The following is a 25,571-nucleotide window of genomic DNA, read 5'->3' on the forward strand; positions in this document are numbered from 1 at the left end:
AGAACGCTTGGCTCTACAATCTTGACTTCCAGATGTCACTCATGAGCTGTCTCCCTCTCCTGCTTTGCCTGTTATTACAGAAATAGAGGAAAATCCTTTTGGCTGTTAGCTACATATAGATGGCAACCAAACCTATGTAGAGCCCAAATGCCTCCTGTGGCTACCTTTACACCTACAGCCACTGGCATATGCCAAATGGAAGGACAGGAGCCAGATCTCCCTGAGAACATTAAAAATTACATTTCTGAGGCAATTTCCGGGGGTACCTCAGTACCACAGCCACTCCCTGTGGCATTACACCTGCCTCAGCAGCAGACGGTTCAGCCCGTAATGCTGAGAGCTAGTCAGCTAACTGCTCCATTGCAAGGGAGGAGTCTAATTTAGAGGAAGGTGCCATAGGAGACATGGACTTGTCTGAGGATGAGTATTTCACCTCAGACACTCCCGCATTCTCTACCCTGTTCCCTGTGGGGTTGTTTAAGGCTCTGCTTCATAAGGCTAAAGCCAGGGCCCAATTGGGGGATGAGCACTCTACAGGAGAGCAGTGCCTCCTTCTCAAGAGCCAGAATGAGACCTCTTTCAGTATCAGAACAAGACTTCATTCCAGATCCGAGCCTGTTTCTCAATGTGCTCCAAAATCAGTGGTCTCAACCTGCGATGTTACCCATGCTTAGCATGAATGACAAACAGTTTTATAATATGCGGCCCTCAATGTCCAAACTCAGATATCTTTATAAGACAATACAGTGTTCCCTCAATTTTCGCGGGTTCGAACATCGCGAATAGCCTATACCACGGTTTTTCAAAAAATATTAATTAAAAGAATACTTCACTGGTTTTTTTCTATACCACGGTTTTTCCTGTCATATGTCAGCGCCAAACTTTCGTCTGAATTAAGAGCTGTGGTAGTGTTGTGGTTAGAATGCAGTACCGAAGGCTACTGATCACTGACTGCCAGTAGTTTGGCAATTCGGATCTCACAAGGCACAAGGTTGACTCAACCTTCCATCCTTCTGAGGCGGGTAAAATGAGGTTTAGAGTCAACATATTGTTGGGGGCAATATGCTGACTCTAAATCACTTAGAGAAAGCTGTAAAGCACTGTGAATTGGTACAGAGGATAAGTCTAAGTGCTATAGCTATTGCTATTCTGTGTGTCTGCATGCACATTTGTGTGTCTTCCTTTTTTGGGGGGGGTACAATCAATTTAAATTCAAAATCTGTCAGAGTATAGGCAAATAAATAACAAAAATAATTATTGTTAATAAATAATTATGTTTATAAATATCAGGATCGCTAAGTGTCTTATTCAATGGTGAGTACCAGTAATAATGGTGAGTAAATGGTTGTTAAGGGAATGGGAAGTGGTAATTTAGGGGTTTAAAGTGTTAAGGGAAGGCTTGTGGTACTGTCCATAGCCAAAAATGGTGTATTTACTTCCGCATCTCTACTTTGCGGAAATTCAACTTTCGCGGCAGTCTTGGAACACATCCCCCGCGAAAATCGAGGGAACACTGTATTGGCATGTTTGGGCATAAAGTGTATCTCTCAATAAACATCATTTATTTGTAAAGGTTGCTAACCAGCACCAACTTTATAAGAGAACAGGAGTCTTCAGGCCTTTTTCTTCATTTTTCACAGGTTGCCGCTGTAAGTGCCTTTGCTCAGACTCTGCGAAGATACACATCTCTTAATCATCTGGCTCAGGCAGCCCGAGCTGTCTTGCAAAACACTTCTCAGATTAACCAGATGCTCAATGACCTCAACCGTGTTGATTTTGCCAATGTCCAGGTATGAGATGACATGGAAGCTTTGTTTAGAATTCTTTGATTCTGTCATTAAGGCCTCAGACTAGAAAGCGAGAGACTGGGAGTTCTAGTCCCACCTTAGGCAGGGTTGTTGTTGTTGTTGAGAAAATAGGGACAGGGAGGAGCTATGTTTGCTGCCTTGAGTTATTTGTAAACAATAATAAAAGTGGGGTAAAAAACCTAACATAAATTTTTTTAAAGCCCTTGCATTTGAACTTCAGGGATGCCAGGAAATGTTCAGTCTAACCTGCCAAAATAATATTTTGTTTCTGCAAGAAAATATTCATGAGAGATTTCTGTAGTTCATTATCTCCCCCCAAACAATGTTCCCTCTAATTTTTTTTCGGTGTGGGCGGAAAAGTATAGTGTCTGAGCGGCAGTCCCTTTGGGACTGGGCGGCATAGAAGTATGTATGTATGTATGTATGTATGTATGTATGTATGTATGTATGTATGAATAAATAAATAAATAAAATTCCCTTCTTTATTAAAAGAAATTAATAATAAAACAAAACCAAAATCTATTACTATTAAAACTAAAACAACCAGCAAAACCAAAACGACAACTATTAATAAATCCATGCTTTAAAATCTTCATTTCTTAAATATTTATCATAGTATTATAGTAATCTAGTAATACTATGAAAATCTATCTGAACACCAATGCATCAATTAATATATTTCCATAAATTATACTTTCCTATAATTTCATTCAACATTTCCAAGCTCAATTAATTTTCAGGCACTTAGCATTTACTATTATTAACTTTCATCAATCTTCTACATTTCCAAGTATATTTTAAATTCATAATGCAAACTCATAAAACCATACAGTACATATCATAAACCCTTTATTTATCATATGTATCTTCCATTAATTTTACCTATGCAATTCTATATACTGTAGTTCTAAAATTCTAATCCAATTTTTTAAATTAATACATCCTAATATTAAACACCTAAATACATATTTTACCAATATTCCATAATCAATCCATATTTAATAATCAATCATCCCTCCTCTACCACTGTTCTCATTTCTGGGTCCCTCTCCTGTCTCTCCCCCTTCTGTCTCATTTGTTTCTCATTTCTCCTTCCCCTTTTCTCTCATTCCTTCCCCCTTTCACTTCTCCTCTTTTTCCATCCCTGTCTCCTCCCCCCTTGTGTGTGTGTGTGTGTGTGTGAGAGAGAGAGAACTCTTGAACCATTTCCAATAACAGGTGAGGGCTGGGGGGGTTTTCTGTTATTATTTGGGTGCTTTTTACCATATTTATTTATTTATTTATTATTTGGATTTGTATGCTGCCCCCTCTCCGAAGACTCGGGGCGGCTCACAGCAAGTAGTACAAATCATAAATAATCCAATCAGTTAAAATATTTAAAGCTTTTAAAAAAAACCCCATATACTAACAGACACACACACAAGCATACCATGTATAAATATGCTTTAAATCAAGAGTCATTTCTCTCTCTTTCTCTCTCCCCCTCTTGCTCTCTCTGTCTTTTTCTCACTTTCTCTCTCCCTCTCTTTCTCTCTCGCTATCTGTTGCTCTCTCTCTCTTTCTCTCCCTTGTTTTCTTTCTCTCTCTCTATTGCTTTCTCACTTTCTCTCTCTCTTGCTTTCTTTCTCTCTCTTTCTCTCTCTTGTTTTCTTTCTATCTCTCTTGCTTTCTTTCTCTCTCTTGTTCTCTCTCTCTTGCTCTCTCTTTTTCTCTCACCCCTCTTTCTCTCTCTCTCTTTTTCTCACTTTCTCTCTCCCTCTCTCTTTCTTTCTATCTCGCTCTCTCTGTTGCTCTCTAGCTCTCTCTGTCAGCGAGGGGGCTGCGACAGCGCTTTCTCCGAGCGCTTCGGGAACGCCTGCCCTGCTTCTACTGCAGCCCCTTTGCTGACAGCCTGAGATGAAAACACTCCGAGCAAAGGGGCTGTGAGAGGGGCGGGGCGGGCATTCCTGAAGCGCATGGAGAAAACCCTCTCGCAGCCCCCTGGCTGGGAGCGCGGATGAGGAGGAGGAGAAGCCACAGCCGCTACCGCCGCTGCAGCCACTGCCGCAGGAGAAGTTGCGCCCCAAGGCGGGAGGAGGTGGAGGAGAAAGGCGGAGAGTGGGTGGATCCGGCGGGCAGGGGGCAGCTGCAAGAGGCCAGGGGCCGGAGGCACCGTGGGGAGGCGGCCGCGGCTCCCTTTCCTTCCACCCATGTCTACTGCTGGCGCCTCCCCGCCCCCCCGTGGGTTGGCAGGGGGATGGGGAGCATGCGCGGCACTTCCCCCACCCAACTCCAACGCCCGGCTCCTTGCACAGCCTTGGAAAAGGGTGCATGGGGGGATATTTTGGGGCGCACGGCCATGCGGCCGCACACCTTAGAGTGAACAGTGCCCCTAACTACTCTGCTTTCCACCTGTTGACTGCCAAAGCTTCAGAAAGAAATACGTTTAGCAGCCTACTTGAAATCATTTTTTAAAAATGCAACCCATTCACTAAAACAGTGTTTTTCAACCAGTGTGCCGCGAGACATGGTCAGGTGTGCCGCGAAGCTCAGAGAGAAAGAAAGCAAGAGAGAGAAAGAGCGAGAGAGAGAGAGAACAAGACAGACAGAAAAGAAAGCAAGAGAGAGAGAAAGAGAACAAGAGAAAGAAAGCAAAAGAGAGAGAGCAAGAGAGAGAAAGAAAGCAAGAGAGAGAGAGAAAGACATAGAGAGAGGTAGGGAGGGAGAGAGAAAGAGAGCAAAAAAGAGAGGAGGGGAATGAAGAGAAAGAAAGAGGGATGAAGAGAGAGAAAGAAAGAGGAAGGAAGGGGAGAGAAAGAGGGAGAGAGAAATAGAGCGAAAGGGAGGAAGATAATTTTTTTTGTCCAAACTTTTTTTAGCCCCACCCCCCACCCCCACCCCCGCTCAATGTGCCCCAGGGTTTCGTAAATGTAAAAAATGTGCCGCGGCTCAAAAAAGGTTGAAAATCACTGCACTAAAACATTCCAATGTCCAGCAGTTCCATTTCTCTCTTCTTTGACTGTTCCACTTTTGAAACATTTTTCAATCTTTTCCAAATCAACAGAATGTTGGAAAAGCATTCTGTGAAGGAGAGCTTGGGATTGGGTCTGCCAGCCAAATGACTCGATGAAAAGTAAACAAAGTTAGATTGAGTTCATTGTGTGGGAAGAAGCAGTTGAAAAAAACATTGAATCTGAAAATGAATAAGATCGAGAGCTAGGAACTGTTGAGAAAATGATTCTAGGGAAAAAAATTCCATCCTTTCATCCCTATGGGATGGGTAGTTAAGCTCAGAATGCTATTCACTGCTTTGTTCTAAGCCAGGGATGGGCAACTATGGCAACTATAACACCCGTGGCCTTCAGATCCATAGCTCATAAAGTTGCCATAGTTGCCCACCTGTGTTCTAAGCCTTCGCTGTCTTTTCAAGTCATAACACCTCAAGTGGAGGAGATACAACCTATCCAGAGTTTCCCAGTACACAAACATGCACACAGACAATGCACAAGGAGGGAGCAATAAAAGTGTTATTTTATTATCTGGAAGAAAATACAGATGTCCTCTATCCCTTGATTTGTTCACCGAATATTTATTCTTTCCTCTTTTTTGGTTTTACGCATTGTTTTCCCTTCTAGGCAAATTTAAATTTAAATTTAATTTAATTTAAATTTAAATTTAAACTGGGCACTTTAAGCTCCACTGTTAAACTGTTTTTCAATTGGTACAGGAGCAGGCTTCCTGGGTGTGCCAGTGTGATGACAACATGGTACAACGGTTAGAAACAGATTTCAAGATGACTCTTCAGCAGCAGAGCACTCTGGAGCAGTGGGCTGCCTGGCTTGATAATGTAATGATGCAAGCGCTGAAACCATATGAAGGAAGACCTAGTTTTCCTAAAGCAGCACGCCAGTTTCTGTTAAAGTGGTCTTTCTACAGGTCAGTGCCCTGATTAAAGAGGTTATATTTTGTCTCAGTCCAGTAGGGTAATGCACTGCTTTGAGTTCAAAGGTTCTTTGAAATGTGTAGAAATGGGCACGTAGCACCTGTTTGCCACTTCTTTAAATATTTATTTCGTCAGAATCACACAGCAGGTCCCGAGAAAAGACACATAGCTGCTTTTAAAGCATCGCAGAAATTCAATGTACTTTTGAATGTATACCAACCGGACAGCGGTGGGTTCCTCTTATCTTCATACCAGGGCTCTGTGAGCACATTGCAACATTTCACACACGAGCATTCCCTTGCATGATTTTGCTTCTACGCATGCCCAGAAGTAAAAAACCCACCAAAAATCGCACGTGCATGTGCATCCCGTTGTGCCATTTTGCTTCCTTGCATGTGCAGAAGCAAAAAATCACCCAAAAATGTGCATGGGCAAGCATCCCCCCTTGCGATTTTGCTTCTGCGCATATGCAAAAAAAATTGTGAAAATTGGAGAAAAAAATGGTGGCCCAGCAAAGTCAGCAACAGAGCTGTTGCATGCAAATTGCGCAATCAGTGGGCCAATACCGGACTACTGCACGAGGGCGCAGTAGTAGGAACCCACCTCTGCAACCGGATCATAGCTCTCAGCCATGAGTGATCATAGATTAGGCTGTACATCTTTGTTAATTTACCATATCTCTAGTAACAGTAGTATTGGATGGTGGTGGTGATGGGGGGAAAGATATGTCAATAAGCAGCAGTGGTGCTTGGATGTATGTATTCTTCCCTCCAGTTCTTTCTTTTCTAATTAAGCCTTAGTGGGACTATATTTTCATCCTGTTCTTTGCTTAAAGTAACCCATTTCTATTGCGTCCAAAGTAAGAAGAAAGGAAGTAGGTGAAGACCACTCTAGAAGCCTGCTTCAGCCAGTTTCTAATATCCTAACTTCAGGGGCTACTGCCACCGACAGAAAACATTTAAGCACATTTTGAGTTTACAAATATAATTTATGTTTTCATTTTTAGTTGATGTTGTTTTTAAGCCGAATTTGTATTCTAAAGAGAAAGGAGAGAAACAGATGTAATCCAGCAATCAATAATGAAAATGTTGTATATGATGAACCATTTATATAATAATAATTCAAGTGCTGTCTAAATGCAATGCCTAGAATACAAATTCAAGATAATAAGAGATAGACAATCAAGAGGTCCCATGGGGCCCTTCACCTAAGCAAGAATTCTGGGATTTGAAGTCCACAGGTAACAAAATTGCCATAGTTGCCTTCCCCTAGATTCATGTATACATTAGTCACATTTAAAATCCATTTAGGAAAATTAGTTTATACTTCTGGTGAGAGTTATCTGAATCTTGAGACAGAGAAAAGAAAGAGTTGGAAAAGAAAAGGATCGCCCTGCCTACAACTTGCTTTAGCTTGGCCAGTCTTAAGCATGTTGTATAACATGTAGTATAACCCTTTTCATTCCTAACAAAAAAAACCTAACTTTACTTTTTACTTTTTGTCCTGTCCTGGCTTAAATAATGTAATTGTTAGAGTTATGTTGGATGTGTCAGAAATTTCTGGCATATTTATTGGATGATAATGTGTTTCATTTGTATTTTCATCTTAATATAGCTCAATGGTGATTCGAGATTTAACTCTGCGCAGTGCTGCTAGCTTTGGTTCTTTTCATCTGATCCGTCTGTTATATGATGAATATATGTTTTACTTAGTTGAACATCGGGTTGCTCAAGCCACAGGAGAGACACCTATTGCAGTCATGGGAGAGGTCAGTCTACAGTTGGCATCCTTTACCAGATAATTTAACATCAAAAAGGAGAAATTATCTCATTAAGTTATACGTAATTAAATGAATGTGTTTTCTAGGAGGTAAATGTGGATCAGTTATAATTAAATTCCTTTCATCTGAGATTTAGATATAATGGATGTCATCAAGTTTCAGTTAAGCTGAATCCATACAAAGCTCATGCAGAAATTTATTTTCTTTTGTTTGTACATTCTGATTATATGTAATCACACTAAATACTGGACCAACTATTTTGCTGTTACCTTTCAGGTCCTGTGCAAATTTTTGAAATCTTATGCTCATTTCTGAAATCTGTGGTCCTTCTTTTTAAATTATAATCTTCTTGAATTGCAAAATATTCAAACTTTTCTCCTTGTTTTTTCAACCAGCAGATTGACACTCAAAGAGAGAAAAAATAATAATGAAATCTATTTTCTTGTATCCATAGAAATGAACAATAAATAGTAATATTATCATCCCTAGTAAGATTTTTTTTCTGTCACCCAATAGTCATTTTTAATTGATGATGGTGAGGCTGATGATGATTAGGTTTTTTATTTTTGTTACATCATAAACTTATTTCAAGAGAACTTGGGAAAAGGTAATGGTTCCTTTTTGAAGCACAAAGTAATGATCTATCTTATACAGGTGAAACTTTAAAAATTAGAATATCGTGCAAAAGTTCATTTATTTCAGTAATGCAACTTAAAAGGTGAAACCTAATATATGAGAGAGACTCATTACACGCAAGGAAAGATAGTTCTTGTCATGGAAATTAAAGTCTGTTAGGACCTTAACTCCGGAGGTCGATGGATAGAAGCCTTAGTCATTTTTTTAAACAAGATATTTATTTTAAAAACAGAGATAAAACAAATAAAAGACTGTCTCGAGGGACAGGAGAACATATACATCTTACATCATGGAGGTTAAGAAGAAGAAGGGAGAGGAAAGAGGTTGGCAGAATATTGCGACATAAGAGGAGGATCCAATAAGGCACACTAGTTAACTGTTTCATTACTAAATGTCTCTGAAGGGCTGTCAATATACAGCGTGACAGTTCAAGCTGTGATTTGTCATAATTGTGATGATTGTGGGGTAAAGCTGATGAAAACCCCAAATCAAATATTACATGTAATCAATAAAACAAGGGTTGTACATAGAACAATATCGGACCTCTGCAAAGTATAAGCATACATATGTACTCAGTACTTGGTTTGGGCCCCTTTGCAGCAATTGCCGCCTCAGTGCAGAATGGCATGGAAGCTATCAGCCTGTGGCATTGCTGAGTTGTAATGGAAGACCAGGATGCTTCAGTAGCGGCCTTCATCTCTTCTGCATGGTTCGCTCTCATGTCTCTCATCTTTCTTTGGCAATGCCCCATAGATTCTCTCTGGGGTTCAGGTCAGGGGAGTTTACTGGCCAGAAGCACAATAACCCCATGGTCATAGAACCAGGTTTTGGTGCTTTTGGCAGTGTGGGCAAGTGCCAAGTCCTGCTGGAAAATGAAGTCACAAACTGTGGAAACTTCACAATGGACTTCAAGCATCTTGGAGTGTGTGCCCTCTCCACACTCTGAGTCCTTGATTTCCAAATGAGATGCAAAAGTTTCCATAGTCTGTGATGATTTGGGGACCTATGTCATCTGATGGTGTTGGTCCACTATACTTCATTAAGACTAGGGTCAACACAGATGTCCACAAGGGGATTTTGGAGCACTTCATGCTTCCTTCTTGCAGACGAGCTTTTATGGGGATGCTGACTTCATTTTCCAGCAGGACAACTTGGCACCTGCCCACACTGCCACAAGCACCAAAACCTGATTCAATGACCATGGGATTACTGTCGTTGATTGGCAGCAAACTCGCCTGACCTGAACCCCATAGAGAATCTATGGGGCATTGCCAAGAGAAAGATGAGAGACAATGCAGAAGAGTGAAGGTTGCTATTGAAGCATCCTGGTCTTCCATAACACCTCAAAAGTGCAACAGGCTGATAGCTTCCATGCCAAGCCATTGGGGCAGTAATTGCTGCAAAAGTGGCTCAAACAAAGTTCTGAGTACATATGCATGCTTATACTTTTCAGAGGTCCAATATTGTTCTATGTACAATCCTTGTTTTATTGATTGCATGTAATATTCTGATTTTTTGAGATGGTGGATTTGGGATTTCATGAGCTGTCACCCCACAATCATCACAATTATGACAAATCATAGCTTGAACTATCTTGCCTTGCATGTAATAAGTCTCTCTCATATATTACGTTTCACCTTTTAAGTTGCATTACTGTAATAAATGAACTTTTCCATGATATTCTAATTTTTTGGGTTTTATCTGTATATGAAGCATCAACACATTTGACTATGTTTAAATATTAAGAATGTGCAAATATCCTTTCTTCATATATTTCATTACTCTTGCTTTCTGGGTCAAAATGAAGGGTGCATTATGAAAATAAATTCAAAGTAGGCAGCAAGTATTATTTACTTTTATTCACAAAGAATTGGGCAATACATCTAGCTCCTTTTAGTATTTTGTTCACTATTTAACTTTTTGTCATTCCAAAATAAGGTATGTATTTAACTTTAGAATAGAAGGCTTTGTGGTATGTGTTACCACACACACGGAGAAGGGCGGCATACAAATCTGATAGATAGATAGATAGATAGATAGATAGATAGATAGATAGATAGATAGATAGATAGATAGATAGATAGATTTATAGATAGATAGATAGATAGATAGATAGATTTATAGATAGATAGATAGATAGATAGATAGATAGATAGATAGATAGATAGATAGATAGATAGATTTATAGATAGATAGATAGATAGATAGATAGATAGATAGATAGATAGATTTATAGATAGATAGATAGATAGATAGATTTATAGATAGATAGATAGATAGATAGATAGATTTATAGATAGATAGATAGATAGATAGATAGATAGATTTATAGATAGATAGATAGATATATTGATTGATAGATAGATAGATAGATAGATAGATAGATTTATAGATAGATAGATAGATAGATAGATAGATAGATAGATAGATAGATAGATTTATAGATAGATAGATTTATAGATAGATAGATAGATAGATAGATAGATAGATAGATAGATAGATAGATATATTGATAGATAGATAGATAGATAGATAGATTTATAGATAGATAGATAGATAGATAGATAGATAGAAAGATAGATAGATAGATAGATAGATAGATAGAAAGATAGATAGATAGATAGATAGATAGATAGATAGATAGATAGATAGATAGATAGATAGATAAATGTTTTGCTTTGGGGGTCATCAGAGTGCACAGAATAGTTTCATGAGAAATGAGCATTAGAAAGTCAAATAATTATGAGAAATGATTTGGAGATGACCAAAGATGAGCCAAAGTCATTGATTTCCAACTTCAGAATGTTCTGGTTCCATTCCTGTTAGTCTCTTTTTTAAACCAGAAGCTGGATATGCATTTCAGAAGAAACAAGCCTCTTTAAGATCTAGATTGCTTCTGTAAACCAATGGTTTACAAATCTACTCTAAGTCAGTGGTTCTCAGCCTATGGTTCACGGATCCCTCTGGGCTATGATGCTGTCACAATGGGATCATGCAAAGACTTGAAAAAATGTTAGCATTTAGATATTGAGTCAAGTTTTGGTGGTCCGTGTCCATAAAAGTTATTTAAAGAAGGGGTTCTGTGGTGAAGAAAAAGTTCTAAACCATTTTTAGTTTGAAGGATTCACTTCCAGACATTCCTGAACCACCCTGGAAGGAATGGGAGAAACTCACCGCAGCCAACTCATCACGGAACAGCTCTCCATGGCCAATTCATTGCGGGGCAATTTAACTATTTAATTGTTTTAAATAAATATTTTAATATTTTAATTTTTTTGTCATTCACATTTCATTTTATCCCTATTTAATGATTCTATTCCACCATTTCTTTGATATTAGAGAAATTTTAACAAGGGGTTGTCTCCCCGGTTGCTGGGTGGGTGTGGTCATGGTGGGCGTGGCTTAGTCAGCCTCCTGCACCACAGCGGGGAGGGGCGTTTTTGCCCTCCCCTGGCTCCAGAGGCTTTCTTTGAGCCTCCATCAGGGGAAAAATAGCCTCCCTAGGTTCCGGAGGCCCTCTTCCCCAAACGTCCAGTTGGCCCATTTTTCACCCTCCCTGAGCATCCGCTTACACCCTGTGCTTACCTGCATCCAAAATGGGCCGCCTGGGGGCTCCTGAAAGGGGCAGGGTGAGGTAGGCGGGACCAGCCAGGAGTGGAATTTGGGGTTCTCTGAACTGCACATTTTGTTAGCTAAAGGTTCTCCCAAACTCCTGAAAACTCCCAGCAGGCTGCCCCTGTATTAGTGTAACTCTAGTCAGTGTTCCCTCTAATTTATTTTTTTTTTGGGGGGGGGGGGGCGGAAAAGTATAGTGTCTGAGCGGCAGTCCCTTCGGGACTGGGCGGCACAGAAATAATAAATAAATAAACAAACAAACAAACAAAAAACCCACCCTGTTTTGCCTCAGAGAATTTCAAAATAAAATACTGTACTGTGTGTCTATAACAATGAGCTCATAATAGGGCAACTCTATCAATATCAAAATGCCATTTAAATAGTTGAGCTAGTTTCAAACTAGATTTTGATTTTCTTTCTCTCTTCCTTACTCCCATTCTTTTTCTTTCTCTTTTCCTTCCTCTCTTTTTTCTATCTGTTTCTCTCTCTTCCTCTCTTCCTCTCTGTCTCCTTCCTCTCACTCTTTCCCTCTCGGCTTCTGGGCAGGTTTGGAAAACTCTGAGTTGATGATGATTTTTAAGTGAGCGATTTGGCTCACTGCTCAGCTTAGAGGGAACTATGACTCTAGTCATACAGCAAGTTGGCCTTGATGAGCGGCTCCCTGGCAAGTTGGCTGAGGCAAGTTGGCTATGCCTAGTTGTCTTTGGTGAAGGTGGCCATGGCAAGTTGAACACAGAGAATTGTCATAGACACTTCCACACCACTCCCACCAGAACGGCATAATCTGAAGGATGTTGTAATTGTTCCACTTGTGAATAAAAATACTCCTATTTCTTGGGAAACATGGATATGATTAGATTTCAGAGAGGATTTAACTGATCTGGAAAATGCTGGTACAATGTATTGTATTAAAAGTTGCTGCTTTGATTTTCTTCCACAGTTTGGTGATTTAAATGCTGTGTCTCCTGGAAACATGGACAAAGGTCAGCATACGCATACTACAGATCTTCTACTTTATTAGGAAAATTTAAATATATTTGTTTACTTTATTTGTGTGCCACTCCTTGTTTTCTTAATTTATTCACTCTTTTGTATTTCTGCTTAATCTGAAAGTTGCCTTTGAAGGTTGGGAGACCTTTTTAAAAGATCTAGTGAACTACAGTGTCACTATAATTTTAACTATGTTTTATTAAGTAACCTGCAATTGACAAGGGTCTCATATGACACACTAATCCACAATCTAGCCACATTATAATTTGTATGGTGCATGAATCCAATCAGTGGGATTCTGAGAAAGATAATCTCATACAAAGGTTCTCTCACTCAATGAAACATAGTATCCATTTAATTTATTGACAGCATGAACAAATTTCAACTGAATTTGGTATGGTAGTGGTAGTCCTCACTTAGCAACACTAACTGGGACTGGAAACTCCATTGTAAGTAGTGTAATTTGAAATTTTAAAAAGACATGTGATCATACTGTCTATGGAGATTCTCAGTCATCCAGGTCACAGTTATTTATTATTATTATTATTATTATTATTATTATTATTATTATTATTATTATTTATTGGATTTATATGCCGCCCCTCTCTGAAGACTCGAGGCGGCTAACAGCAATCATAAAACTGCGTACAATAATAATCCAATACTAAAAACGATTAAAACCCATTAATATAAAAAAAAACCCCCCATACATACAGACATACCATGCATAAAATTGTAAAGGCCTAGGGGAAAAGGGAATCTCAATTCCTCCATTCCTGACGGCAGAGGTGGGTTTTAAGTAGCTTACGAAAGGCAAGGAGGGTGGGGGGCAATTCTAATCTCTGGGGGGAGTTGGTTCCAGAGGGCCGGGGCCGCCACAGAGAAGGCTCTTCCCCTGGGTCCCGCCAAGCGGCATTGTTTAGTTGACGGGACCCGGAGAAGACCAACTCTGTGGGACCTAACCGGTCGCTGGGATTTGTGCGGCAGAAGGCAGTCCCGGAGATATTCTGGTCCGATGCCATGAAGGGCTTGATAGGTCATAACCAACACTTTGAATTGTGACCGGAAACTGATCGGCAACCAATGCAGACTGCAGAGTGTTGGTGTAACATGGGCATATTTGGGAAAGCCCATGATTGCTCTCGCAGCTGGATTCTGTCCCACAAGTGCTTTTTCAAAAGGCAAGCGGATTTTGTTTTTCCTTGAAGATGTTTTGCTTCTTATTAAACATGTTTCTTCAGTTCTAAAGAACTGAACTGGAAACACTCCAAGGAAAATCCAGTTGCCTTTTCAAAAAGCACCTTTGAGACATGTGTTCATATTACTTAGTGATGGTGGTCCTGATTGCTGTCATTGAGCAAAAAGTTCACATGACTCCCTGCCAGCTTTCCGTTTAACTTTGCTTGCGGGAAAGTTGAAAATTGCAATCTTGTGACTGTGGGTTAAATAAGGGTTAAATAAAGTTCAGGAGGAAAATCTTTTAATAGGAAAGTGAACACAAGAACAAGGGGACACAATCTGAAGTTAGTTGGGGGAAAGATCAGAAGCAACGTGAGAAAATATTATTTGACTGAAAGAGTAGTAGATCCTTGGAACAAACTTCCAGCAGTCGTAGTTGGTAAATCCACTGTAACTGAATTTAAACATGCCTGGGATAAACATATGTCCATCCTAAGATAAAATACAGGAAATAGTATAAGGGCAGACTAGATGGACCATGAGGTCTTTTTCTGCCGTCAATCTTCTATGTTTCTATGGGGATGCTGTGTCGGCCATAAGTACCAGGTCCAATTGTAATTACCACTCATTCAGTGCCATTGTATGTTGAGACATTTCCTGAATGGTCGTTAATTGAGGATTACCTGTACAATATTGAACTTGTCCACTGGTTCAAGTCCTAGTGATCCATTATGGAAGTAAGATAGCAGTCTCCACTCAAGAAGTTACAAAACATGGTAAAATAAATTGGGCTCAGAAGGATTCATTTCCACACAAATGAATTCTATTTCACAGAAAGGGGATTGCTTCCTTTACTTGCAGCCCCCATAGCAGAATTAACGATGGAAGCTTAGGATGCTGCCATGGAATAAGCATTCATCTACAAGTACAAGTACAGAGAAGGCTCTTCCCCTGGGTCCCGCCAAGCGGCATTGTTTAGTTGACGGGACCCAGAGAAGACCAACTCTGTGGGACCTAACCGGTAACCAATAACTTGACACTTTGCTAGGATTGTTAAGCCTTTCTATCTCATTGTAACATGGCTCTTTCAGATTGCAGGATTCATGGTGATTTTATTTGTGCAGATGAAGGCAGTGAAGTTGAAAGTGAAATAGATGAAGAGCTGGATGACTCTGGAGAGCCACAAGCCAAGCGAGAGAAGACTGAAATTAGCCAGGCCTTTCAGGTGGGCTGCCTGCAGCCGGTACTCGAGGCTGGAGTACAGCAGAACCTTTTGAACCCTCTTCACAATGAGCACATTGTCACAGCTACTCAAACGATCAGACAGTGTAGTGCAACTGGAAATACGTATACTGCGGTCTAACAAATATTTAAAGTTCTTTTTTCAGATTGTATTAGCCCTCTTGATGTTGGGCATATCATAGGGGACGGAAGGGATGCAAAAAAAAAAAAAGATTTCTGAAAGTCGACTATTGTCAAATTTTATCTGTACTTTTGCTGGAGTTGTGAAATGGAATGGGTCTATGTATTTGGTCAGATTTGGGGAGGGGGGGAAGGTAAATACAATCATTTTACACTGGCCGCTTAATATGAATTTTTTCTTAGTTTCAAAAGTCAAGAAGCATTTTTGCGAAGATTAATGTTAATGTTTTTTGTCCTCTTTATAATTAAAAGTAATTTAATTTTTTTTTCATAGTTTTTACAAAATATTTTAATGTTAACTGTTAGTCATGGTGATTTCGTATAAATAGGGTTTTTAATTAATTGCACTCTGAAATATCAAGAATTCTCCTCTTTGATTTACACTGGAGGCAGGCTCGTTTGATAGCAGCTGCGTTAGAATTATTATTAAAAGGCAGCTTTCATTGGAGAGAACTGGAAAATAACTATTTTGATACGTTTCAGAGTGCTCAACAGATATATTGGAAGATTTATTATAATTCTAGAGAACATAGATTGTCTTCTTTCTCAGAGGAAGAGAGATTCTCACTGTTTGCAGGATAAATGAGAGCTCTGATAGCACATGGTAATGTGTACTTTAATAAAGGTACAGATGACACTATTATGGACAATTCAAGCTTCCTAAATCAGTTTCAAATTTTTTGGGATACTAGTTCCTCTCTCTTAAGACTACTGATTTCAGGTACATTCTGCCCAAAAACTGACTCTGTGCAACCTCCATTCGTTTTAATTAAGAGTTTTACAAGAATCGAATTAAGGCATCTTTGATTTCCAGTGAGAACGTGATAATCTTTGAACGAGTGGAGGTTAAATTACAGAAGCATTTGCTGGGTTCTGCACCTCATATACATATGGGACCACTACCCAGATGCTTTCTGCTCTTCAGTGGGGACGTTGGCTACTGAAGTTTTTTTTTATTTAAAAAAAAGCATCTTGATTCCTTCTTTAAGTGTATGTGCTACTTATGCTGAACTGGACATGCAGGAAACCATTCCTTTCAGATGACTTTTTAATTCTATGTCCTTTTCCTCATGATAGTTCAACCTGCTGCTCTTGTTAAAGATAGTTTATAGGATGCAAGGAATGTAGCAACCTGCATTGTAATTTTGCTCAGAATAATTCCTGGTTCTTAAGTGGATTTCATTTTATATAAAATGTTTTAAAGGCAGTGAAACTGGCACATGTCACTTGTACTTATTTCCCAATTGCGTAGAATTTGAATAGGTGGCTAGATGGACCATTGCCATTTAAGAATGTACATCAGGGATCATTGTACCTCGGCTATTACATGGTGCCTTAAACAGAACTGAAGCTAAGATTTTCTTGTTAATAACTCTGACATTGATTCAACAAAGTGTGCCTGTCTTCTTTCTTTCTTCTTTCTACCCTTCTTTCCTTCAGATTCCCTAAAACAGTAAGGGCAGGTTACATACTACAGATATCAAGATTTTTTTTAAAAGAAAATTAGATATACTATCCCTCTTAGAGTGACAGCCTTTTTCTTTCTTATTTATAGCTGAACTTCACTTTATTACTAATCAGATTTTCTGGGGTGGGGTGGGATTCGGGGAAAACGGTGGAAAACAAACTAGCTTTAACAGTGTCAAAGGTCAACAGAATAGATTAGCTAATTCCCAGACAAGAATTTATATACTTATATATAAATATATATGCATATATATATATTTCTAAACCCTTATCTACTTTTAATTTCAAAAAGTAACGTAAGCAACGTTTTTAAAAAAGCAGCGTATAGTTTCAATAGTGCATATGGTGATGGGGGGGGTGTCAGTCTGCTATTTTATTTAATGGTTCATTCATAGTATATGTTGTTTCCCTTTTATTCTCATGAAGCTGTTCTAGTTAGAATGGGCTACACATTTTAAAGACATGTGAATTTCCTTAGTTTGACCAAAACAAACCAAAAATAAAGGAAAGCACAAAGAAGATTTACAGGTTTATAGCAAGACTTATATAAAATATTAAGGTCTTGTTTATTGTTTGTTTGAAAGACAGTTTTCAAGATTATCACCAAATGCTTGAACAGCAGGTGTAATTTTTGGTATATTTTTAGTATACAGTTTGCATCCTTGATTTTGCATATATCAAGAATACCTAAAGATTTCCTTTTTTTATTATTTGACTATTTCTACTTCAAAACTAAGCTTTAAGAATTGCTTAGAATTGCAAAATTGGGCTGAACTAGGTATTGTGCCTAGCAATTCCTGCCATTTGGTTAAACATGCCGATATATTTCATTATAATTTAGTTCTTTCTGCTATTGGAATATATTCTTATTTTTTACCATCAAAATGCATCACACCTACACCCCTCACCAATTTTTTAAAAACTAAGCTGTGATAGTTCCTCACGCTCATTGTGCATTATGAAATGTTTACACTTAAATACAGTAAAATTAAATGTAGAAACAAAGAAACACTTTTCAGCATCTTTTTTGAGAGTCTATTAAAGTTCTATGTTAAATATGATTTATTTACTGGTACTATCCTTCCTGGATGACAAACTTGTGTTTCTGTATCACTGTCTTCTTTTGTCCTGAATACTGGATTTTGTTCATGCAAATTTTGTTCATGCAAATTTTGTTCATGAAAATGATGCAAATTTACTTTTCTGAGAGAGACAGGGCTGTAAATTTTTATGATACATTTTCCAGACAACTTCCCTTCCAGTTGATCACTGTATTCAATGTGCCAAAAAGATTGATATTTATCATTATCTAACATCATATCCTGGAATTCTGGTCTGCTGTGGACCATACAAATAACGTAACTTCACAACCTGTCAGTGTCCAGAATGTATTCTGAAATGCTCCAATAAGTCAGCAATGCAGATAACATCTGCTTATCATGAATCAGAATAATCATTGTTCATGTGCATCTTTGTTCCGGACTAATTTTTTTATTTTTTATTTTTTGGGGTCTAGTAGGAATTATAAATCAAATGGCCAACTGACTTGCATTATCTTCAGAAGCTCTTCAGTATAAACCAGCTTATCCTAGATAGCATTCTGACACTGTACTACTTGTGCCTATATGTTATATTCATTTTTCAAAATGGAATATATGAGGGCTGGGATTCAGATAATCCCATGCAAACGCCCTAGGGTTCTGTGAAAATAGTAGGGCTTCCCAAAATTTCTCTTCTGGTTGCAGCTTCTCTGTACTTGATATGCCATGCCATACATTTTTCACTGAAGTTTCCGTAAATGGTTTCACATTATGCCATGAATCCAGTATGATCTTAATAATCAAGGAGTATGTACTCATCAAAAACTAAAATAAAATTGAGGAATAGCTTAATTGAGGCACTTTGGGGAACATTGCAAGAAAATGAACTAATAATATTTGAGGACAATTTGTCTTAAAAAGTTGTTTTAAATACTATTTTTAAAAAATTAATTAAGACTTTTTGGCTCTTGAACAAGTAATGCAGTGATCAATACTGATGATTCCATTGAAAATTCATATTCAGAAACAGGGCCCAGTTTTCATAATCTCTTCAGGAATGCAAAATCTTTGGTGCTGTCACCTTAATCTGTTTTTGTCCTGTCCTGCATTTTTTTTCTTTGTGCTTATTTTTTTGTGTTATCACATGTAATTGTAACACTACTTTAGAAATAATATATCCATTTAAAAAAATTCTACAGTACTGCTGTGCAGTATTACACACATTTGGTTCATAATGGATGGTAGCAGTTGAAACAGTACTGAGGATGCATAAGTCTACATATAATCTCTTTAATTTAAAAATGAGGTATTCACAAATTTTAGAAACACTTTTTCCAAATGTTTTCTCAGAAAAAATATTAAATCATTTCCTAGATTTGACAGGCCAAATAACACGATGTAACACTTTGAGAACACTTAATGCTGATTTGTGAAAGCAGTACCAGTTTTTGAAAACTGGGCCCTCATTCCTGCATTACAGGTGTCTCTGTGTATATGGTTTAAAGGAAAAGGAATTCTAGTCTTGTTGCTAGGTTATTTGTTTAGTGACTAAAAGAAAAAACTGGAACAGAAGCATAAATCCAGTGCTTAGTTCTAGTATCAGAACATTCTTTTTATGGTAATGCCTTGAATTAACCCTTTGAGCATTGTAAGTAAATATCATTGATGTGAATCTCTTAGAGTCTTGAGATCATATGAGCGCACAATGCCCACTCCCCAGAATAGAGTCAATACATACATACATACATACATACATACATACATACATACATACATATTCATATTTGTGCTTCACCAGAGACTACTGACTACCTCCCATTCCATAAAGCAACATAATTTCCCCCTACTATATAATCTGAACGTAAATGTGAACCATCCTAGGCATTATCTATTAAGGACCCCTGTGTTTTGATTTTCTTGAAAACATTCAGCATTAAATACGTTGAGGAAGGCATCTGAGTTTAATTTATTGACTGCCATTTTACCGGTAGTGGGGAACATATGATTGTTCACAGGCAGCTGGAACACAATATCTGACATGCCTCACCATTGGCCTGGATGACCAATGTGTGGGATCTGTCGTGCAGCAACATCTGGAAGCACAAAGGATTCCTTTCCCTAATATGTACTGCCTATAGAAGCAAGTATTTCTACCATTATAGGTTTTTTGATCCAAGATGTTGGCTTTCAAAACATTTCACAATTAAATGCTTGTTTTTTTTAAAAAAAATTATTTCCAGGTAGTTGAGAAATCATTAGTTAGTGTCAAAAGATGTAAATATAACCTGTATGTCAAAGATTTGAACTTTGGAGTTAAACCATTATTATCCACTACCATCCATTGGATGTTGCCAAAGGATGTGTATGTATCTATCCATAGTCACAAAATTGTCTGGACTTGGAAGTATATTGGATACTCTATTGCAAAACTCTGCAATTGAAAGGCAAGTTGTATTTTGCCTTTCCAAGGGCATGAAAACCTCAACTGAGATTCTATTTCATGCTATTTGTGTGTATGCAGACAGGCTTACCATTATACCACTTCCAAGTTTATTACTGAACACAGACAAGGGTATTTTTATGGAATTCCAGATTTAAGACAGTGTTCGGGTTTTAAAACATATAAGAATTAGACTTACATCAAATCATTTTCTAGATCAGATTTGGAGCCAACCAAGACAGACACTGCCTACAAATTATGTATGCTACCCCAAATCAGGCTGAACCAAACTTATGGTTTTGCTGCCTGTCCAGGATTACTGCAGTTGTGTATATTGACAAGTAGCAGCTCCTAGCTGTGCATTTGATTTGGTGGGTATCAAGTTGTGTAAGTTTAGAATGCAGATGCTATAGTGCAGCATTCAAGTGCATTGATCCCAAGCAGTTCTCAGTAAACATCCCATGCTCCCTCTATTTTTATTTTAAAGACACTGGACATTAGTTCAAGGCAAAGACGAAAAAGCAAACCTTTATTTTTTGTTTGTTTCAAGCTCTTCAAATTAATGTACAATGAAACATAAATGCAATACTCAAAGGGTTTATGAATTTATTCCTAATAATTTTCTGTAAATGCTTCTCAGTTTGCATGCATTGACCATTGCTGCTAGTGATTCTGTGTGCCAGTAGATCTAAGTTTACGTTACCAATTTTACTAAATAGTTAGAAGCCACTTTCAAAGTCACTACCTAGGGTCTTTCAACAGAAATAACATTCCTTGTTTTTAAAGAAATTTTGTCTACAATTTTATTTGCTTTTTTAGCTTTCTTTTTCTTTTGTTTACTAAATTATGTTGAGATTAGAAGCCCTGAGTAATAATTGGTAAGGATGGCTCATTTAAATTAATAATTTATCATAAAACCTACTAATATACATAGTTGATAACAAACCTTGCATTCCCCTGTAGTCTCTTTCAACTTGTTTAAGAGCTGCTGCTGAGCAGATTTGTATAAATATATATATACACAGAGAAGTTTATTACAAACAACAGAACAGAATGCTTTTAGGGTGCTCACTGTAGCTATTTGAAGTTGAGGAAATGAATTTGTTGTAACCATAATAGGGTCTGGATGAGGTAGCTGATTGTGTGATTTGCTGCTCAATTGGCAAACCAGCATGACTTGCAGAAATAAACTCTGTGGCAAATATTAGTTTGCCTGATTAATCCACAGACCCAAATTGGATTGCTTCTTTGAAATTAGTGAATCTTCATTTATAATCATCTTACCAAAAAAAAAGGCATCTGTATAGCTATTATTTAAATAGCAATTCCTCAACTTTTTACTACAAAAATACCCCTGCGCAGTCTATAGTAGAGGAATAATTAATAATAATAATAATAATAATAATAATAATAATAATAATAATAATAATAATAGCAGCAGCACATAGAAATTTCTCTAGATCTTTAAATCGAGAAACTGAAATGCAGGTTTAATTTTAACTTTACAGGAAGGAGTATGTTTACTGGAAGTGAAAGTTGCCTGTTTGCAAAACTCCAGATAGCTTGAGAATTTGATATTTTGATCTAGATTGGAATACACGTCTGAAATTCAAACAACAGTATAAAAATATTTTCAACTTTGAATATGAAAAATAAATTAATGTCTCTTAAACCTTAAAAAGTATAGATTCTCCATTAGAGATCTGATTTTTTTTAAAAAGAAAATTAACTAGTGAGGGTATAAAACTAAAAAAAAAACCTTTTGTGTGCCTTTGTAAAAACCTGGGAAGTTTGTGCCTATTTAATTGGTTAATTTCAGTTCTTACCAATAAATAACCTTACTATCACTCAGGGCTATCTTATTTTAATAGTTCTTTTTTTTGTGTTTATTTTATATTTGTTTTCCTTCTTTTTTCCCCCCCTGGGTGGATTAATTGCCATCACTTATTTTGTTAAGCGGAAGATTATCCTTTTCAGTCCCACAAGCACAGAAATGCAGGAAACACTAGTAGAACTTATTGGATCTTTTTTATTTTTAAATTGACTGGATATATAATGTAAATGAGGTAAGCAACTTTTTTGTAGATTGTATGTGTGAGATAATGTAATGTTCTTTTCCAGTTTTTGGATTACAGTTGAATATACTTTTTAATTATTTAAAGAAAACATCTTTACAAAATAACGTGATGGGTTTTGTATAATGTATTGATTCTGTAAATACGTATTTCCTGATGTGATTTTTGTGAAAATGCTAAATCTTTTAGTATATCATGTCCTCTCAAAATTGGCAAGAGCTAAATAATAGTTTGTGGGCAATTTGTATTGTGTACTGTACAATAACTGGGGAACTTTTATAATTATAAAAATATATATTAACTTTTAGTGTGTTGTTTAAACAAATGACTGGAACATACTAAAGATAGTAGGATTTTTCTGAATATTTCAGACTTGAACTCAGGCTAGCTTTCTTGTGTTTTTCAAAACAAAATTGTGTCTTGTCTTTTAAAATCAATAAATTTGTTTTCTTGTTACAAAAATATTTGAAATGTTTCCATTTTTAAACAATAGATTACAGAAGTCTCTGATAGAGATACATGGTGTATTTTCTCACAGTTGTTTTCCAAGAAAAGAGCAGCTATTTTAAACTTAACAGCACGACATGATTTGCATCAGTCCACATAAAGCAGGCACAATATTTAAAAGTTTATTGAACATTTGGAAATCCAATTGCATTTATACTTTGAAATATAGGGATCACACTTATTAATATGCCCAGGTTCAAGGAGCCAAAAAGTAGTAGAAGAAGAAGTATTCTTTGAAGAAGTATCACTGTTCCTTTCTAAGAATAGTGCTGTCAATGTATAATATACTATATTTTTCAGAGTACAGTAATACCTTGTCTTATGAACTTAATTGGTTCTCGGAGGAGGTGCGTAAGGCGAAAAGTTCGTAAGACAAAACAATGTTTACCATAGGAAACAATGTAAAGTCAATTAATGCGTGCAAGAACCCCCCCCCCTGCAAAAATGGCGCTCCGCTGGGCACCGCTGCTCGGCTGTCGCCTTTTGAAACAGCCGGGGGGCTTCTCGGCGTCCTCCCAAACCCAAACGCCAAACCTGAACTTTTGCTGAATTTCCGGGTTCGGCGTTCAGGAGGCCGCCGAGAAGCCCCGCCGCCCAGCTGTTACCTTTTGAAACAGCCAGGGGGCTTCTCGGCATTTTCCTGAACACCGAACCCGGAAGTTCGGCAAAAGTTCGGATTCGGCGTTCGGGTTCAGGAGGACGCTGAGAAGTCCCGCCACCCGGCTATCAGCTTTGCAAAAGAGCCGCAGAGCTGTCGGGCCGGTCGGGAGGCTCAAACGGAGGTGGGAAATCCCAATAGGGAATTCAGTGGGCGGAGCTTTGATGTCACAAAAACGTCCTTCCTGGCCGGCCGAAACGTGGACTCCAGGAAGGACATCAAAGCTCCGCCCATGGAATTCCCTATTGGGATTCCCCACCTCCGTTTGAGCCTCCTGACCAGCCCGACAGCTCCGCGGCTCTTTTGCAAAGCTGACAGCCGGGTTGCAGGGCTTCTCAGTGTCCTCCTGAACCCGAACGCCGAACCCAAACTTTTGCCAAATTTCCGGGTTCGGCGTTTGGGAGAACGCTGAGAAGCCCCCCAGCTGTTTCAAAAGGCGACAGCTGGGCAGCGGGGCTTCTCGGCGGCCACCCAAATCCAAACTTTTGCCGAATGTTTGGATTCAGCGTTCGGGCGGCGGGTTCATAAGACGGAAAAAGTTCGGAAGAAGAGGCAAAAAATTTCCAAACCCCTGGTTCGTATCTCAGAAAGTTCGTATAATGAGGGTTTCGTATCACGAGGTACTACTGTATAAGATGCACCTTTTTACACACACACAAAAATAGTGAAAACTTGGGTGCGTCTTATACACCACCCTCTGGCTTCTTCCTCCCAGCAATTTACCTTCTTGCAGCAAACAGTACAGAGCCTGATTAGCATAAGCAACTGATTTTCAGCCTCCCAACCCACATTGATTCAGAAGGCTACAGGCAGGCCACTTTTATTTATTTATTTATTTATTTATTTATTTATTTATTATTTGGATTTGTATGCCGCCCCTCTCCGAAGACTCGGGGCGGCTCACAACAAGTGTAAAACAAATCATAAATAATTCAATTAATTAAAATATTTAAAGATTTAAAAAACCCCATATACTAACAGACACACACACAGGCATACCATGTATAAATTAAATGTGCCCAGGGGGAGATGTTTAGTTCCCCCATGCCTGATGGCAAAGGTGGGTTTTGAGGAGTTTACGGAAGGCAGGAAGAGTAGGGGCAGTTCTGATCTCCGGGGGGAGTTGGTTCCAGAGAGTCGGTGCCGCCACAGAGAAGGCTCTCCCCCTGGGGCCCGCCAACCGACATTGTTTAGTTGACGGGACCCGGAGGAGGCCCACTCTGTGGGACCTAATCGGTCGCTGGGATTCGTGTGGCAGAAGGCAGTCTCGGAGATATTCTGGTCCGATGCTAAAACTGAAAGTGAAACTAGCTGCAAGGAGGCAAATTGCTGCGTGGCAGAGGCAGAATTTTATTTTCTTATGCTAATGAGACTGTTGAAACTGGATGCAAGGAGGTAAGTCAATAACTATAAATGATTATAGTATTATAGTATTATCACTGTAGATAAAGGGGGAAAAGCCACCAAGAAATGGGCAATTAATTTCTGCTGGATTTGGAATGTCCTGTTAAGGAGCCCTGGTAGCATTAGATTTGAATGCAATACTTCAGGTTACTTCTGCTGACAGCCAGCTGACAGCAGTTTGGCAGTTCAGTTCTCACCGGCTCAAGGTTGACTCAGCTTTCCATCCTTCTATGGTGAGTAATATGAAGACCTAGAGTGTTGGGGAAAATAGGCTGGCTCTGTAAACCACTTAGAGAGGGCTGGAAAGCAAGGCAAAGCATTATATAAGTCTTAAGTACTATCGCTATTGCTGCATTCTAAATAACAAATTAAAATGAAAACAATAGCTTTATGCTTTTACTAAAGCAATTTAAAATCAATAAAATCAAAATTAATGAAATAATAGCTCGTATCTTCCAAAGGAGAATTGTTAATTCTCCATAAGGCATTGGGTCCAGCTGACTTATCACTAAACTCATTTAATTTACTGCTTAGCACCATCTTTGACTAACATACTTGGATATATTTTTTTCTTACGCTTTCTTCACTTACCCTTTTTTTCTATTTTACTTGACAGCCAACCAAAACA

The 25,571-nt window shown here is 38.3% G+C and overlaps 1 protein-coding gene across 2 annotated transcripts in view; it reads left to right on the plus strand.

Annotated features, from left to right (window-relative positions):
* Positions 1-16,007, plus strand: part of RFX3 (regulatory factor X3) — a 220,056-nt gene extending 204,049 nt beyond the window's left edge. The window contains exons 13-17 of one of the 2 annotated variants that reach the window (XM_070742599.1): positions 1,641-1,790; positions 5,515-5,723; positions 7,345-7,498; positions 12,702-12,744; positions 15,055-16,007. In XM_070742599.1, the coding sequence (XP_070598700.1) occupies positions 1,641-1,790; positions 5,515-5,723; positions 7,345-7,498; positions 12,702-12,744; positions 15,055-15,293 (795 nt within the window). In that variant the 3' untranslated portion in view covers positions 15,294-16,007. Of the gene's footprint in view, positions 1-1,640; positions 1,791-5,514; positions 5,724-7,344; positions 7,499-12,701; positions 12,745-15,021 lie in introns of both variants that reach the window. The other variant, XM_070742598.1, reaches the window with a different exon arrangement.
* Positions 16,008-25,571: the final 9,564 nt, after the last annotated feature.

This window comes from Erythrolamprus reginae, chromosome 2 (assembly GCF_031021105.1).
Source record: "Erythrolamprus reginae isolate rEryReg1 chromosome 2, rEryReg1.hap1, whole genome shotgun sequence".
NCBI lineage: Eukaryota > Metazoa > Chordata > Lepidosauria > Squamata > Dipsadidae > Erythrolamprus > Erythrolamprus reginae.